The 18,781-nt window shown below is 48.8% G+C and overlaps 1 protein-coding gene across 6 annotated transcripts in view; it reads right to left on the bottom strand.

Annotated features, from left to right (window-relative positions):
* GSE1 (Gse1 coiled-coil protein) overlaps positions 1-18,781 on the bottom strand; it is a 1,546,392-nt gene that overhangs the window by 46,568 nt on the left and 1,481,043 nt on the right. For all 6 annotated transcript variants that reach the window (XR_011283474.1, XM_069636384.1, XM_069636395.1 and 3 more), the window contains 4 exons: positions 11,113-11,294; positions 8,757-8,948; positions 1,437-1,628; positions 472-845 (listed from right to left, as the gene is read on the bottom strand). Coding sequence is in view for 5 of the 6 variants with exons in the window: in XM_069636384.1 (XP_069492485.1) it covers positions 472-845; positions 1,437-1,628; positions 8,757-8,948; positions 11,113-11,294 (940 nt within the window). In the remaining variant the exon portion in view is untranslated. The remainder of the gene's footprint in view (positions 1-471; positions 846-1,436; positions 1,629-8,756; positions 8,949-11,112; positions 11,295-18,781) is intronic.

The raw sequence follows: 18,781 nt of genomic DNA, 5'->3' as shown, positions 1-18,781 counted from the left end.
CTACACATAGGAGAAAAGCGATATCATTTCTGGGCCAGGGGCTACAACAATTCTTACATTATTGTTAAGACACTAAGCAGGGGAGAGCCATTTGTCTGCGATTCTGCTTCTCCCTCCTCTGTAGGCAAATGTAAGAGACAAGCAGTGTAGCTACTCTTTCCATGTACCCCCTCTCAAAGAAAATACGCAAGCAAACACAGAGAGGCTACAACAGTTTAATGGCCCGTCACCTCTGTACAAAGTGGACGCACCCATGGGTTAACAGTGGGGTGCAGGAACAGAAGAGGGACTGGGTTAAGTAGGGTAGCACTGGAGGGGCAGTCGAGGAGAGGTGATAAAGACGTGACCCCCCCTTCCACTCCAAAGTGTTTTTCAGTCAAACTTTGGAAGTGAATATTTTAAAGTATTTCACAAAAAACCCACTCGACCACCCAAATATACAATCTTATTTTAATTATGTAACTACTGCACCTGGACGACTGGGCGTAGTCTGCTCAGGGGGTTTCACCTTCTCCTCTGCCAGGTGGCTTCTTTGCACATGGAGCTCAGCCTCTGGCTGGAACTGGGCTTCCAGGGACCTCACCATAGTCAGCTCCTTTTCCCGGGCACGTTCTCTGTGCCGCTCCAGTTCACGCTCCCGCTCTCTCTCCCGCTCTCTCTCCCGTTCCCTTTCTTTTTCCCGCTCCCGTTCTCTCTCCCGTTCCTTCTCCCGTTCCAGCTCCTTCTTCTCCCTCTCACGCTCCCGTTCACGCTCCTTTTCCCGTTCCCGATCAGCTTCACGTTCTTTCTCTCTCTCCCGCTCCCTCTCACGTTCCCTCTGTCGCAACTCCTCGTCCATGTGAAGCCTGGGGTAACAAAGGAGGGAATTACTCAGAGGAACAAAAAGACCATCTTGGTACACATGAACGGCCATTGATCAGATTACAATTCCAAAGGATGAAGCTTTTTCCGTTACCATTTCACTTACAATGCACTTCTATGAGGAAGCTGAGGGACTAGTTTTAGAGAACACTATGGAGGTGTTGTGCGTGCAGCAACTAAACCAGCTCCAACTTGAATACCCCACTGTTTCTCACCTACCCACTTCAAAACCTTTAAAAATTCCAGCTGATGTGGATCTGCTTAACAATGACAACACTGCACTAACAGGTTCACTGATGACTAAAGGGACAGAGGGCATCCATTTAAAACAACAAAGCATTGCTTTAGACACATCTCCGCTTCATCATTTGTGCTTGAAAATGTGGCAACAGTGGAGTAAATCACTATATAAGAAACCACCATAACTCCATTAGATATAGTGTACACACACACACACACACACACACACACACACACACACACACACACACACACACACTTCTCATTCTACATCACAAACTATTTCACCTTCTACCCCACTTTCCAGAAATCTTGCAAAAGTGCAGACACCTTACCTCTCTGCCACTAAGCTTGGCATGCGGTCAGACTGCAGGGCAGAGAGCGACGGGTGGGACAACTCTCCAGGATATCGCACTCCGGACAGGTGAAGGTGCATTGCCGAGTGATGCAATGGTGCAAGAGAACCAGGAGCCCCAATTGGATAAAAGGGGGACCTCAGGGCAGAGAGGCAGTAGGAATCGTCCATTCTACAAAGCAGAAAAGAACAGCAGGTAAAGGCAGGCAATACTTTCTCAGTGCCCCATATCCCTTCAGCATACCTGCGTCCCCTGAGGGAAGTTATTAAAATATTTGTCTGCAAAACAAACCATTTGCAAGAGAGCCACAGAATTTGGTTTTGTATATTTGTATAGGCACACTGAACACATGCAACCCGGTTGCAAGCACATAGAATTGAAGGCCTCTGGAGCAGACTAGCGCCAGGCACTTGGCACAAGCATGTTGCTGCTGGAGGACATAGCAACAAAGATCCCAAAAGAATATTTCCATTCAACCCCATTAGCGATAGTGTATTACAAATTGACTGTCCGAGTTTAAAGAGCAGTGCTCAGTTCTGTCATTTTAGCAGATGAAAACATCGCCTTACCAATGGAGCCACACTAACTTCCAGAACTAGAGGATATTTATGAGAAGAGATGCTATGGATGTACACCACTCCCACAGAGCCCACTGTCCCGTGATGTACAAGGGCCCAAAAGTAAAAGAGGATGGACAGAAAGTGATGGTTGATTCAGGGAAGTAAAACAATTATTAACACAGACAGAAAACCCTCTGATCACCAAGAGTACTTACTACCCAGGGATATTATTACTTGAGGAGGTGAAACGAAAGACTCCAGACAGCAGAACAGGCCGAGCTTACAGCGTCATGGTGCTCCTCCAGGCAGGACTGGCCGCACTGTGACATCACATGTCAGAGGAGCTTTGTTTAGGTCGACATGCACAGCAATCAAGAATAGCACCAAGTTTGTGATTTTTAACCTTTTGACTGCGCTCAATATAAATCCTAGTTTCCATTGGTAAACAAATTCTTGACCGTCTGGGACATTGGGGTGGGAGGAATCAATGAATGAATGTTCCTGTAGATATGAAGAAACTTCACAGTCTTCTATTCTATGAGGGTGCTTAGGGTAGCCCAACTCCGCCTTAAACTATTCCCCTCCTCCTCCCATCCTCCTATCACCTTCCCTGGCCACCCCCTCTCTCAACCCACTGCCACCACCTGCTCCTCCACTCCCTCTCCTCCAACAAGCCCCACTTCGACCCATGCAGCACTTGCAAACAACCCCCAACAAAACTCTTGCTTTCTCATCAATGCCAGGCCAGTCTCTAAAAACAGATGTTACATCTTTGACCTTATCTCAGACGAAAACCCCCAGACGTCCATTTCATCACAGAGACCTGGTTTGCTGATGATTATGAACCCATTGCACACGAGGCTGGCTACCACCCTGTTGTTCCGAACAGATAAAGGGGTGGGGCACTTGCGATACTACACAAATATCAATTTCCTCTGCTTATCAAGGACACCTCAACTAGCATCACAGACTATGAATCAATTCTTGTAAAACTCTCACCCTCCACCTTCACCTCGTACAGCTTCCTACTCATTTACAGATCCCCTCCTGGCTACAACAAAAACTTTGCAGACACACTCAGCGATGCTCTGACAACTAACTTCAACCTACATCCAGCACTCGACATCCTAGACGATTTCAAAATCTGGTGATAATCACCTTGAAACCCTATGACCCAATCTCTCACACACAACCTAGAAGCCTTCAACCTGACAACGCATCTCTACGCACACCCACATGGGAGGCTACGCGCACGATGCAGTCTTTAGTGCCGCAAACATATCCACACTGCCTCCACGCCCCCCGTCACCCAAAATGGCTATATCACTCCGCAATCTCAATCGCAGCCTGTACCCAAGGCAACGCCTGGCCCGCACCAAAGGCCACACCCAGCCACCACCAGACCTCTCACCCAACTCTGGAACAAAGTCATTACCACCCCAGATCTAGCCAACTCCCTCCCAGCACTCTCCCTCCAGGAAGCCCCCCGCATTCGCCAATCAACCTCTTCGACCACTGGCTCTTGCGGCCCTCACCCCAACAAAACGGCCCTCTAAGAGACCAGGCCCCACAACCAGATGGTACATCACCAACCTCAAATCGCTAAAAAAACCTCAAGCACACCTGCAACAGATCTGGAGAACCAACCCAACCGGCCAGAATAAAACCGCCATAGCAAGACTAACAAGGGCCTACAGATGAATATTGAACTCTCGCAACCCAAGCAAGGTACAGCATATCGTCATTTCTGAATTCAGCTCTCTGGACTGCTCTAACACGCCCCTACCCCCACTCCACCAAACTCCGAATCCCTATGCAATTCCTTCTATGAACACTTCCACAACATCGATATCGACAGACACTCTGCCATAATCTCTAAATTAGAAAATGCCCCTGCCCATTACCCACTCATCACCCATTCCCCGTCCAAACGTCCTCCCGATACAAACCATCGCCTCTTTCTCTCCGATCTCACACCAGGTGTCCCTCTTGGTTCTAGCACCAAGCCGTCCATGTTCACCCCTAGTGACCCTTGCCAGTCCACCCTCCTCAAAAGCATCCTAGCCTCAACCTGTGCAGGCAGTATAGCACACTCAATCCTTAACCGCTCCCCAATATCGTGAACTTTCCCGGAAGCCCTAAAATCCTCCTGCATCATTGCCCCTCCTCAAAAAACCTATGCTCGCCCCACCCTCCCCCAGTACTACTGGCCCATTTCTAATACCTGCTTCATGGACAAACTTGTGGACCGCACAGCAGACAAGCAACTCAGCCATTTCACTGAAGCCAACAACTCCCTGGACCCGGCCCAATCTGGCTTCAAACCACTGAGGAACGAGTCCTCCGTGGTGTCAATTTAGGACGACCTAAAAAGAACAGCAGACTCCGAGGGATGCGTTTTACTCATTCTCCTTAACCACTCTGCCGCCTTCGATAAGATCAACCACACCATTCTCCTACACAGACTACACTCTTTTGGAATCAAAGACACTGCTCTCACTTGGATCTCCTCTTTCATCTCTAATCACTCGCAAATCATGCTCCTCCACCCTTTCATGGCTACATCCTGACCAGTACCAGAAGAGGTCCCACAGGGAGCATCCATATCTCCCCTCCTCTTCAACATCTATCTGAACCCCCCTCCCTACACTCATCCACTACCACAATCTCACCTGCTCGGAGTACCCAGACGGCACCCAGATCACCTTTAAAATCCCCAAATCACCAGGCTCCAACCATCCAGATCATATCATGCCTCTCGGATATTGACTCCTGGATGACAACCAATCACTTCATCCACAATCATGGGAAAACCAAAATATCCTAGTCTGCGGGGAAAACAATGGTCCTGCCCAACCTACTCCCTGGCCTCACTCCCTAGGCTCCCTGCATGCCCCCACACCTCCCACACAACCTCCACCTCGTTGAAAAACCTTGGATGCACACTGCACACAGATTTAACCCCTCCCAACACAACTCTGTATCTAGAACTTGTTTCTTCCACCTATGCATCCTCAGCCATATCTTACCATACCTCATCTATCCTCACCGTTTCTCTGCCATCATCTCCATCATACTCTCCTGCTTAGACTATTCAAACTGCCTTTACCTAGGGCGCACTGACATTCCAGCTAAGGAACAGAAAAGAATCCAAAACGCTGCAGCCCACCTGCTCATAAGCCTCCCTCCAAGGGAACACATTAACCCTACACTAAGAGTCCTCCATTAGCTCCTTATTGGTCGACACACAACCTTTAAAGCCATGTGCATCACTCACCGTCATCCACAACACTGGCCCGGAATTCCTTCAAGACAGTCACTTGCTACCAGCTCTCAAGGACACTCTGATCTGGCATAGCAGCTCTCCTACTTGTCCCACATTACAACTGCACCAGACTGGGCAGATCCACCTTCTCTGTCCAAGGGCTGATCATCTGGAACTCTCTGCCCTGGCATCATCCGCTACATTGACAATCACTTGGCATTCAGAAAGGCCCTCAAAACCCGGCTCTTCCCTTCCCCCCCCTGAAACCTTCTTGCCCTCTTTACTGTCGACACACACACAGAAACACTGGCCCCCAAACCTAACACACCTATTCACCCAAAACTCCACAGACGCTGACAGCATTTCCAGCGACACACTGATAAATTCACCCGCCCACCTCACTAACAGATGATCGTACATCACTCTCCCGTCCCTCTGGGCCCCTCTCCCACTGCTTAGGCTTTCAATCTAGGGAGACCACAACTGGCGAGACCAGCCAATTGCGTTGGACCTAGAAAAACGACACAGGCACACGCACAGCCACCCATCCATGCACTTTAGAATTAAGCTAGGACTATGAAATTCTGGTCTAGCAGCTAGCATAGCTGTCTACACTGACACCACCGACGTAACTCAACAGCTCTCCCATTAGTATACAGCGACAACCTACGAAAAAAAGTCAGTCTAGCTGGGCCCACATCGAATCTGACAATAGCACTCCATCCTAAACCACCAACAGCATCCGCCCACATGCCTCACCTCCAAGCTGCTTACTGGAGCATAGGCAGCCCACCAAAGTCCTAACCTGGCAAAATCCACACACGCTTCTTATAAATCAACTCTTAGACTCTCCCATACATGGACTACGGTGCCTGAGGGCGTTCCAACCACAAAGCACATCGAGGCCATATAAATATATAAATGATCAATACAATATAATACATATGCTCTAAAAAATGGTCGACTGTTGCCACAGGGTGTATACATACATACCTCCACTTCTGTGGGTGGGAGCACATGCTGTACTAACCACTGCCCTCCCCACCCCCCGACACCATCAAGGCCCAAATCTGGGAGACTAGTGTTCAACATTCTTTGTAACTATCGGGAGGATAGCTCAGGGGCAACGTGCTCGCCTTGGAAGAAAGACACGGAGCACCAAAGGTTCGAGAAACCTCTGGGTATTAAGCGCGTTATAAATAACCTATCATATCATAAGTGTGTGATGCGACAGAGTACAAATGCTGGAATACTAAATGCTGCAGGGAAAAAGATACCTTAAAGTTTCATTCGAGATTTTCAGTGCCAAGATGTCCTTAATTAACTCTTTGTGGGGAACCAGCTTCTTGAAATGTCTACTAAAATGAGCACTTTCAAAGCGACTGGAGGGCGATGTGGCGAGTGTGTTGAGGATAAAAATCTGTCTATTGCATAGTTCTGGATGACATTATTAAGAAGGAGTTGCAGCGAGCTTGCTACACATAGTATGTGTGTTAAAGGGACATTGATGAGGCGTTATCAAGTGAACTTTCCGTAGAGAGTGGGCTAGCCTGAAGGACAGCTCAAATGCAATGTGGACGACGTGGGATCAAGATGTGCTTTGTGCCACAGGTTCGATACCGTGGGTCAGATTGACCCTCCTCCCTCAAAATACTACTGATCGATAAGATATATTACCACATTGTGGCTGATGACGTTAATGAGCAAAAGGGTTACCAGCCCTAAACATAAGGTGTGTATCGGCCACTTTTACTCCTTAAAAATGGGCAAATACTCCCAAAAAATAAAAATAGTGAGTAAAAATACTCTTAATAAAAAATAGGAAACACACATATGGTGCTTCTCCCCCTGCTTTCAGCCACACCGCTCCATTGATCTGTTAAGACCAGTAGTACAAGTAGAGCCGCCGGAAGAAACTATTATTACTGCCTGATTTGAAGAGGTAAAAAGGTCTCTTAAAGGTACATGAATAACTAGCTGCAAAGAAGTATTTATTAAGAAAAAAAATCTGTTTTACGCCAAATTTTTTTTACTCGCCTATAAAATACTACCATTACGTAGAACTTACTTTTTTACACCCTAAAAAAATCATATTATCCCTAACTTTGAAAAATAGAGAGTAAAACTTCTAAATCTTATCTGGAGCACTGGAGGTTACCAAGCACTAACTGGATTTCTCACGATAGCTGCTCTGTACAAAACGCCATTATTATTATTTGAAACTATGTTTGATTTTTCATTAAGAGCCAGATCAGTGGTGTTGTATTCATTCAGATTTTCCACCAAGACCTAGACCAGTGAAATGGCTTTGGCTGCTCTTATTTTAAAATACTGTTAAATAGTTGGCAGTGAACAGCATGGGTCTGTGCTACAGGCCCCTCGCTGCCTGTAAGCAAAGTTTGCATAGATGCACTGAGTGTCACGTATATGTGCAGCACTGAAGCATGGAATTCTGGATGGTTGTCCGGAGCGGCTATGTTGGGCATTACACGGGTAGACAGTTCTGTATATGCTTTGCGTGTACTAAGTATGTGCGTCTCATGTTAGATTTGAACATGCTGTGGCCAAACCCCCTTTAAACTGGGGATTTTTGGTACAGTTTGTATATAAAAAACACCACGGAAAGACAATTCAAACTCATGTGCAACTGCAGTCAAACACTACCAAGAAGGAATTACTAATCTGTATGGTGACAGCAAGAGGGAGGGCGTAAAATGAGGTCTGAGAAGGCAAATGCAAAGGCTGAAAAGGGGCAAGAAACGTGTCACTACCACACAGACACACTGACAGAAGACTTTGCTGGATGAGGGGCTTTGTATAATAGCAAGGAGTTCTGTAGAAAGCTAAGGAAGCTGGCGTGCAGATGGACAAAAAGAGACCCACCACCCCGTTTGTTTTACAGGTGAGCATGCTGCCACCGCCGCCTGCCAGCGGGCGTCACATTGAGGAGGGTCAAGGGTGGAAACAGCAGGCTTCCTCACAGCAAGACAGTCTTTTTGGGAAAAGGGAGATCAACTGAATCACCAAACACAGAAATCAAAACTTTTGATGCGTCCTTTGGCTCAGGAGTCTGCAAGCTGCTGGTCTGCAAAAGATTTGGGCAGCAGCTCTCACAATCCATCACCATAGACTATGCGGGTTAGGCATGATGGGAGTTGCAGTCCAAAACATCTGGAGATCCGAAGGTTGCAGACCACTGGCTCTACTTCCCCAACAGGATTGCTGGTTTGGCCTTTTCTACGGTACAGCCTCATCTTGAACCACCAAGTCAGCGGTGCTCTCCAACTGGACTTAAAATATGTAACCTGGTTCACCCAGTATACAGCACACTATGCACACCATCGAAATGCGTGGAATGGACATCTACCGAGAACCAGATCTTGCCATATGCAGTGATTTAAACCGCTATTGCATCGGTAGAAAAAGCAGATAACAGATTCTTATCAGCTCAAGTTTGTTTGCATAGAGTCTCACCTGAAGGCAGGGTGGGGGAATGGATGGTGGGCCATGTAGCTAGGATGGTAGTAGGCTGCGGCCTGTTCCAGGCTGATCTGAGGCAAGGAAGGCATGCGCAGATCCTCCGCTGTAGGATAGGGCCGGAAGCTGCGTAGGTACTCTTCAGTAATGGCGTTTGGAGGAACCATATGGTGCACTGGGCGCTGGAGGCTGTAGGAGACAAGGAAATGCATCAATAACCATGATTACTCCACCAAATCTTTCAACGCGCAAGCTCTCGCCCATGAGTACGTTCCGTAAGGCCCCCAACCTGCTCTAGGCCAGGGAGCATCGCAGAGGCACATTTGCTGCTTTTTGTTGGTGCTTGCTGACAGAAAAGCATGACTGAGGGATGTCTACAAAAATGAGCCACCCGCAATTCCCAGCAAGACATACCATGTTCCATTCACCCAATTACCCAGATCTATGCCCAGCTTAAAATACTTGCCTCCTCCAGTTAGTCTCCCATAATTCCCCACTAACCTCATAGTCTTCCTCAACCTCCCAGGCACATTGTAATCCAGGCCCCCTGGCCATGCTCCCTTCCAGGCGTATATTCATGCTCCTGTCTGGCATTCTGGTGATACGGCATTCTGGTGATACTCCCCTGCTCTCCCCGGCCCCTCCTGCTATTCCTCCACTCCATGGCCTACTCCTTACCTATTGTCACATTTCGTGCTGCCACCTGCACAGATTCTTACGCCTAAAACCTTGATGCTTTTATTTTCTCAGCCCTTTAAGATCAACTCCCACCCCCCAAATCTTGCACCCCCTTCGCCTTTCTCACTCTCAGATTTCCATCCCATTCAATCCACACAGATCATTGCCTCCACTCACACTCCCTCGTCTCTCTATTCAGTGCCCCCCTCCACGCTCCACCATCCCCTCCACTTCTCCTCCATTTTAATTCTATCCCTGTCGCACTCTCAAAGCAGCTGTTTGCAAGCTTCTGATTCCTCTACGGAGATCTCCTTCCAGACGCTAGCAATATCCAAAGCCACCTGCTCAGAGGTTATTACATGAGATCCCCCTCCGGGGCTTGAGCGGGAGCGGAGCGTGAAGCTCGTTTCTCCAGCATGTGCAAGCAGCCCTTATGAAGGCCGGAAATGGAAACTGAGGCTTCTCCTCAGTGAGGAGTAATGCGGTCAATTCTCCACAAATCGACTCCTACAGTCCGGAACAAGGACTGTACATTCGAAAAGCTCACAAGACATGTTTAGTTGCCTCTACACGAAAAATCACCTAGAGACCTTGGGTCAGATTCAACAATCCCCAGCCCTGGTGGGGTTACGGCTTTCAGCGTGTAGCCTGGTCACCTGGGTTGTAATAGACTCACCTGCATGGCCTGCAAGTACCAGACACTGACATTAGAAATATACCTTTCCAGTGCCACCGCTCTCACAGACTTTCAATGACTAGTAGATTTTGTGGTGTTAATAGTGCGTTGCTTGGGGAGAGGTTATAGGTTGGCACAATTGGTGATTTATGGGCCAGTTATCCAAGTAACACTTATGAGAGAGAAAAAAAAATTCATAAAAAAGGTTTATAGTTCAAAGTTCACCTTAAACTCTGCTCCTGGACTAGCCAAAAGCTCATTTGATCTAGGATTGGTGCAGGGAAGCTTTATGCGATCAAGAATGCCAAACATCCAGATTCAAGGTAGCTAAATAACTATCACACTGCACTCTTTACATACAACTGGGGGTCTGGAAAAGTGGCTTGACCTCAGCAATTTACTATTAAACAGGAGGGGGGAAAAAAACATTGTCTGACTTGTGGACGGGTTGACTGACCACAAAAGGAGGCTGGGTGATCCTGGATGTGGGAGGAGGTGCAGAACGAGGGAAAGGGGCACACTAGGTCCAACAAGCGCGCTTTAGGTCTTTGCAAAGAGCAATGTCAAACAAAAAGCAGTGCGAAGGATATGAAAGACAGAGAAAATGCGGCTCAATTTGGCAAAGCACTTGTAGTCTCGGGAGGATAGCTCAGCAGCAAATGCGCTCGCCTTGGAAGCAAGACGACACGGAGCAACACAGGTTCAATCCCCAGTTCAGCACTTCGAAACCTCTGGGTATTAAGTGCGTTATAAATAACATATCAAATCATGTACATATAGAGACCAAAAAAAAGAGGGCCAGTATGAGACCATAATAGTAAAATAAATTAACCAAAGGATAGGCAATGGTGTCATTCTACTAACACCGAGTAGTGGCCAGGAGAGTAAAATGTGCAGCCAATTTGATGGAGAACAGTAGATGGAATTCAAAGCATTTTGCTGTTTTTTCTGTTTGAGAACCACTATTGGCACACGCTCTTCCTCTAGGAGGACACTTACTTTAAGGGTGGGAATCGGGGGTCCTGGACTACGCTGTTTGAGGGGATTCCAAAGGAGTACGGCGACGCCAGCAGGTGCGCAGGGACTGAATGTCCCCCTGCTTTGTCCTGTGGGAGCGACTGCTCCGCAAGTAGCCGATCCCTGCCACTGCTGCCGCCACCGCTTCTGGGTCCATGATCGGGCTGCAGAAAAACAAGAAGAGAAAAACAATCAACACTAGCATTTGGGTGGGTACAAAATATGCAATACTGCCACAAGTACATTTGATCCACAGGCCATCAGAAAATCTACATCCACCCTTTCCAAGCACGCTTCACGCTTTCAGTACCAGGATATCTTCACGGAGAAAAAGCGCACATTACACAGACGCATCCTGTAAATCCCCCAATAACTAGCCATTAAAACGCAGCTTGTTGACTTACAAAACCATATGCAAGTATTTCATATACCGGTTCTACACTTCTGAGCAGCTAAGGGTACCAAGGCACTGCCTTGTCCATCTGCCGCCACAGCAAGAGCAACAAGTACTACTGATGAGATTGTATCTCTTTTTAGGACAATGGTGCCCCAGGATTTCTCTGGAATCATATGAAAATGGAGCAGTCAGTCAGAGTCCGTGTATTTGGAGTCTACAACACTACTACGGTTTCTCGAGTGTTGGTCAATGGGAGATGTCCTAGAAAAATAGGGCATGGAGGCCATGCGATAAACACCATTTGCAGATGCCCACCTCGTCACCGCCTGTGCATACAGTGCTTCCCCGTCTCCTAAATATCCAGACTGTGCCGGTGTTGGTTTGAATAAAGTGGGCCACCCTCAGTCTCACCTCTATCCAGGCCTAGTGTAGCTCACCTGGGACCAAAGGCTAAAATAGGAGTGGCTCCTCGTGAAGAGTTTTTCCGTAATAACAGACTGGAATAAATTTGGAGAACTAGAGCAAATATGATCTTGGTTGAAATCCTTGTGAAGCACAATTCAGATAAGACAAGCTGGGAAATTAACACAAAAAAATGCATCCGTTTTGGATTTGATAAAGGGAACTAACTCCTTTGGCCGTGTAGGACGCCTCCCAAGTTGAATGACTTTGAAGGTGGCTGTATGGGCAAAGGACCACAGCCGCAAGAGAGCAGTGCAACACCCACAGCATGCCTCCTCCACATCCACAATCCAGGTGGCTTTTGGTATGCACAGTCTGTGAGAAGCCACATCCCCTCTAACAATACCTTTGTCTGCCTCCGTTTTGTGCTAAAATGCCACCCAGGATGTTAAACCTTTGTGGAGCTGAAGTGCAAAAGTGAGCCAAAACTAAAAGGGTCACCAAGGTGCTACCTGCAAGCCACAGTGATACAGCGTCATCAGGTGGTGCTTAAGCACTACTATCTTTTTCTTCCTTCTCAAGGCCATCGCCAGCTCTACACATTCTGCTTACCCAGTTTGACTACCTCCGCTCTTTCGTCTGGCCCCAATGCTTGGCAGTCACAAAGGGACCAACCATTCTGGAGGTTTTTTTGTGGGAGAAATGATACGTACGCGAGGGCTATAAGTCGACAATTGAAGGCTCCGCTACAGCACAGAGTCCAATACCCATTTGTGTCTCTACTGATGCCCATACGCAAATATTCCCTTTTGCTTCAGGAATCTCCTAATGTGTGCAACCCGATCTACTTTGGCTGGACCGACACACCCAAGACATCACAAACACCATTCATCTTCTTCCTTGAACCTGCCTTACTTCCATGTGAATCCTCTTCGTTGCTTCTGCACCCATCCCCTTTCCCTTTCCTCCCCAGGCCTCACTCTGGATACCCTGGGCCGGGGTAAAATACACAAAATTCCACGCAACCATCTGTGCTTCGAGAACGATATGTAACATTTAACATATGTGGTGAGTGGCGCAGTACGAACGATTGGAACAGGTGGATTTCAAACAAAAAATATGCCACATGAAACGAAGCCATCTTGCTTTGCATCAACGTGTTCCTTTAAAATAACCACCGCAGCTGTCACGTCAGTGGCCAACACGGGGCATTGCACACCTGCTGCCCCTGCCCAGCTCCCACCACGGTTCACATGGAATACTGCAGGCTAGACATGTTGCCGTTTTCCCTTTGGCGGCACAGCGTTTCATCTGGTCCGTTTAACGCGTACTACGCGTGGCACGGATACAAGCAGCGCTCCAAAGCTCTCCCAGGTCCCTTTAAAAGGATTATAAAAGCCATTCTAATGTGTTTGTGTGAGCGGTGGGAGCGCGCGCCTCTCAGCGGTACCCTGGATGTGCGGCGAGGCGGAAAGGCGGTTCAGGCGCGTCAAAAGAAGTCAAAATCAGAGTTCAGGCTCCGGTGCCCGCGCACCTCTCACCGTTCCTTTGTTTCCTCAATTCTGCCCCTGTTGCGTCTTTTAGGCTTGCACGGGTTGCATTTAAGAGAAACCGTTTTTCGCCCCACGTGGCCTGGATGGCAGCGTTTATCGCTTCTGACAAAAATGGTTACAGGGGAGCAGGAGGCGGCGGAGGCGCAGTGGGCAGGTGGGCGGATTACAAAAAGCACTCACGACGCGCGGCAGCAACGAAGACGCACAGGCCCGCAGGTGCCGGCACAGACCCGCGGCGAGTCTGCACAGACTGGCAGGGGCCCACGAAACGACGTCCATTCAGAACCTCGCATGCCCACAGCTCGGCGTCTCCTACCCAGAGCCTTGCCCCTTTCACCTTTGCGCTCGCTGTGATGTTGGCAGCATTTTTTAAAGCTCAGGAAAGGGAGTGGGAGGGTTTAACATGGACACTGGCCCCCTTTTCGCTGTCCATTTCTTCTGGTGCTGGAGCATCATTACGAGCTCGGTCTTGGACCGAATAATGGGCTCCACGATTGGGGTCACTAGTCTAGAAATGCCCCTTTTAGTTCTGGGCCGAAGCTCGGCGCAGAACGATGTAGTGCCATGATGCAGGCCCTCACTCATGGAGCGGCGCTGGCAGGTAGGCACGTGGGACCCATGGGAAGGGGACCGGTCGGGGTCCCAGGGGTCAGCCGATTCCCCCTGGGTCTGTTCCCGTGGATATGGAGGAGGTGAACATTGCCACTGCCTCACGCCTAAAGATTGTCAACAATATGGCTTAACATGTATCTACAATTGCATTCAAGTATTTTCGGTTGCATTTTGTAAATGAAAGAGGCGAATGACTTCAACAAAAAAAAAAAAAAACTGGTGTCATGTCTCACTCCTTGGGCCCACCTGCGCCTCCCAGAACTGACCATTTGGACCACAGGCCAACAGAGATCATTGTGTTCCTTGCTCACACATAGCATTCGTTTAAGCACACGTGGCGAGTTAACCAAGCCCAGTGGGAACGAGTCACTCCAGCGCATCTCTGCAGTCGTCCTGCAGATCACAGTTGCAGGAATTAATTTTCAACTCATCAGTCGCGCGACGCAGATAGGATGAACGCTTTTAAATAAAGTAGCAAGAGGTGCTTCGGCCTCCGGCAGACTGGAGTACGGGAACTGTTTGTATCGGGGCTATCTTCATTGAAGTCTGCAAAGAAAAGTGAGCAGTGTGTCACCATCGCTCCGCGCACGGTTCTTCCTACACTGGGTCTAATGTTTAAATCTGTAAAACCCTTCAGTACTTCGACGAGAGCCCTCGCTGCACCATTCCAAAGGGAAAGGTTTCTGCCTGAAACCAACCAATGAGTTGACTGCATTTAGCCAACGTTCATGCCCTTGTAATGCCGCCTCAAAAAGACATGAAAGGGAAGATGGCCACATTCATTTCAAGAACAACTCTGAAACAACTCCCCATGTGTGCCACCAGAGCAAATTTACATTTCTAGACAGTAGTGAAAACCGGACACTTTCCTAAGTGAGGCCACGGGTAGAAAGTCACACATTTCCCGTCAAGCCTACAATAGCACCTCGCTGGCCTCCCATGCGCTTTATACAACATTAAAAGCTAGCCCACAACCAATTCAGAAAGCTTTGATGATGAGCACGCTTCACAGACGAGCAGGGTGAACTGTGATATAAAAAAAGGCACTGGAAATAATGCATGGGGACCAAAAGAGGCCCTGGCAATAATTTTCAAAGTTGCCCCATTTGACACGTTTTCAGCCAGCCCAACGCCATTCGACACAAAAGAGAAAGAACGGGAAATGTCCAGAGTGCCCCATAGTCCAGTCCACCCCTGCGGACCAGCGCAACTGTTCCCTGTGCAAAACCAAGGGGTCAGACTCCTCGGCTTGAGAGCCAGACAGCGATTCCCCACGAATTGTCTTCTGCTTTCTCATGCATGTTGAAACTCAATTTGCTCGCATGCTTTCCCCGCCCAAAAGGCGCCCCCCCCCCAAACCACCCAGCAATATTTACTTCCGGGTGCTGGAGTCCTCGGCGCTGAGAATCCCCCTGGGCTTCCTGTAGGCGGGGACACGCCACTGAGCACTGCGCCTGCTGCGTAACCCAGCCAAGTGTAACGACGCGCCATCCATCTTCACATCCCCAAGCAGGGACCTTGTGAACTGCGTGGCAGCCAAGATTTACGCCAGGCAGCCTGGGTGCGCGCGCGCCTAGCAGCAACATACGCGAGGAGAGCGCCCTCCGCCTCCTAGCTAATCTATTAACAAGCAACATGTCTACCATAATTAATTGACAGAGGCGAGCTCCTCGGCCCCGGAAGGTAATGAGCAGCAGCAGCTGTTCACTCCCCGAGACAAGAGGACAGCGCTCCTCGCCCGGGCAGGTGACCCCTGGCCGCACCACTGAGCCCAAGTGGGTAACCTCTGACCTCCTCTAGAAGTTTTTTTTCCCTTGGGATAATGATTTCACGTGCCGCACAGGTCACCCAGGACCAAGGCAGGGGCTGGGCTCAGATGAAGCGGGAGAGGAGGCATGGCCGTGCTTTTCACCCGCAGTGGATTAGGTCACGCGAGGAGGCGGAAAGGGCCTTGGAAAAGCGCCCGGGTCGGCAAGCTCAACTGGAAAAGAAAGCCGCCTGCCTCCTCTTCCAGCTAGAGGGGCAAGGATGGGGGCACCGGGCACACTCGCACACGGAAGAGTGGAATTCACTCTCGGCTTGCTCCGTGTCAAATCCAGACAGAGTGACACGTCACACCCGTGCAGCCATTCACACCCCCGTGCAGCCACAGTCCATTCAGACTTCCACGTCAGCCTCGCATGGGCCAATGCATGCAGGGCTAAGCGAATGATGTTAGATGCCCTACGTATATATGGGATTTATAAAAAGGCATACCTGGCTTGAGGACACGTCCCAGGTAGGGGTTACAAGTAAAAAAGGGTGAGCATAGGCGCAGAGGCTAAAAAGGTAGCAGGGTGAGCATGAGGTGTAGAGGGAGTGGCCAGCGATATACTCCTTGGAGAGGAGGTTCTTCACGGCACACCTGAGGTGGGGGATGCGGGAGGGGGGGGGGAGGGGCAAAAGAGATTATGACCAGAAGAAACAAGTCTGCTGCCCGAGGCGAACAGGCAGCCTGCGTGGAAACGCAAGCAATTCCCACTGGTACGAGTCCTGTATTAGCCCCACAACACAGAAGAGCATTTAAGTTTAAATATTTTTCTGCTGCCTTCAAGAAAAAGCTATTTCTAAAACCGGTGCACCCACTTGCTCTGTAAACGTTCATCTTTAAGCGAGTTTCAGAGCACATGTTCAAATGGGGACAGACTCGAAGATTCATGAAAACGCACATTTGCACAGAGGCCTAGGCCTAGACCCAGGTCCAAAAATGTGTCTTCGCCGACTATTTACTTCACATAGTGAAATCTCCGACACCAACTATTGCACAAATATCGTCTCCCTCGCACCCTCTGAACAATAATCCCCCGCCAACACTCTCCCAGTCTCCATGCCCGAACTCCCTCCCATCTCTCCACTCTCGGGAATTCCTTTATTTCTAAGCCCCACCTGTCCCCCTCCCCACCATGATCGTGGATTCTATCAGCCCCCTGCCACCAAAAAGCTTGTCCAAACTGTGCTCCCCTAAGATTCATAATTCATCTGGTTGATTTACTGAACTCCTGCCGAAACCCAGGAAGATCCAAAGCGCGAACATTACTGCCTTTCCTATTCAGGAAGCGATTGCTGAACAGGGCTCGAGAGGGGAGGATAACGGGTTGGTAATGCTCTGCTGACCCACTGGCCCCCCCATGGAAATAGGGATGAAACCTCTTCCCAACATTAAGGGCGGGTTATTGGCAGTCTCCATGTTGTCGTGGGGGGCCTTATTCCAATACTGTCCCCCCTTTCTCAAGATGTTCCCATTGGAAACTACAGTGGTCCCGGTCTTTACACCACCATTGAACTAGAACACAGAGATACTATGAACCATTCGGTATAACTGTTCTCATGCCAACATCTACCTCATACTCCCCATCACTCTAACTAAACACTGCTGGCTACACCCCCCCCCAGCCAGGCGTTCTCAGGTCTAACGCAGCCACAATCGGTTTGGATAAATCCTGCCAGAACGAACACATACTCTTGATCTCTCAACCACCACACCTACCGCTAAGAAGCAGCTATTACAAGAATGCCGCACCAGCTGCACACACACCCGGTGCTCACACGCACCTTTGACTCCCTCTACTCACTCTACTGACTTGAACTTCGGTTTCCAAGGTCGTTCAACCTACCAGCGCCTTCAGACCTTACCAATGGAACATAAGGCGTAATATAAATGAAAAGTAACTAACATTTGAATACTGCCCAACATGGTTGGTGTGGATTTTGGATTTGCAGGTGAAAGCGTGTGAATTTTTCTGTATTTATAGAGTTAAAGGAAAACAGAATATATGTGTGTGTGTCTGCGCGCATGGGTGTGTGCGGAAAAGGTTGCCCAGAACACTGCCAGTGGCTACAATTCAATCAAAACCTTCGAACGATTCACTTTTTGGGTAATAGTTTGTCTTCTTATTTGACAGAGGGTATGCCTAGATGTGGGTCCCTTGCTCTCTCCCCCACCGGGAATCAAGCTTCACCTCACCAAAGAAGATCCTCAAGGTGGAAACATGCCTGCTGATGCTTAGGTTTCCTTGCAAGGGGAATGTGGCCTGCAGTTTGGGATTAACTGCTCCCATTGGGGGCAGGAGCACAATGATTTGCATATAGCTGTCCACATCTGCAATGGCACACAGGCTAAATCAATAGCGCGGAAGGCTGCCCAGGGCACTGCCAGTGGTTAAGATTAATTCGAAACCTTCCACCCATCACTTTCTTTATTCTAGCATGTGCTGAATGACGCAACAATGTGTATGTGCTTCTGTGCGTGTGTCCACACATGACTGCACTGCTGAATCAGGTTATGCTTGTTCATTTGTGGATGTGTAGCAGTAGGTTTGCAGTCACGTGGTTCCATGATTCTGTACGATCATGGGTGGATAGAAAGAATGACCGAGTTGGTATAATATATATTTATATATACTTATGCCAAAGCAAACATTTTTATTGGCGTTTTGACATAGACACCCCACTAAAAAGCCACACGAGGTAGCTCCTGACAATGAAGCCTAATTATTAAGGGATTTCCACCTCAGTGTGATCGGCACATGGAGAAAATCCGACAGGACAGAGAGGACGGGTGCCTGCAAGGTTCTGTGGAAACATTTGCGGTCCCCACTGACCGGAGTGTGCATTGTGTTGCACACCAGTCCATACATTGCAGTTCTGG

The sequence above is a fragment of the Ambystoma mexicanum genome, chromosome 1q (genome assembly GCF_040938575.1).
Source record: "Ambystoma mexicanum isolate Mex_15411 chromosome 1q, UKY_AmexF1_1, whole genome shotgun sequence".
In the NCBI taxonomy this organism is placed as follows: domain Eukaryota; kingdom Metazoa; phylum Chordata; class Amphibia; order Caudata; family Ambystomatidae; genus Ambystoma; species Ambystoma mexicanum.
Note: the sequence above shows the minus strand (reverse complement) of the source record. Positions and strands in the feature narration are given on the sequence as shown.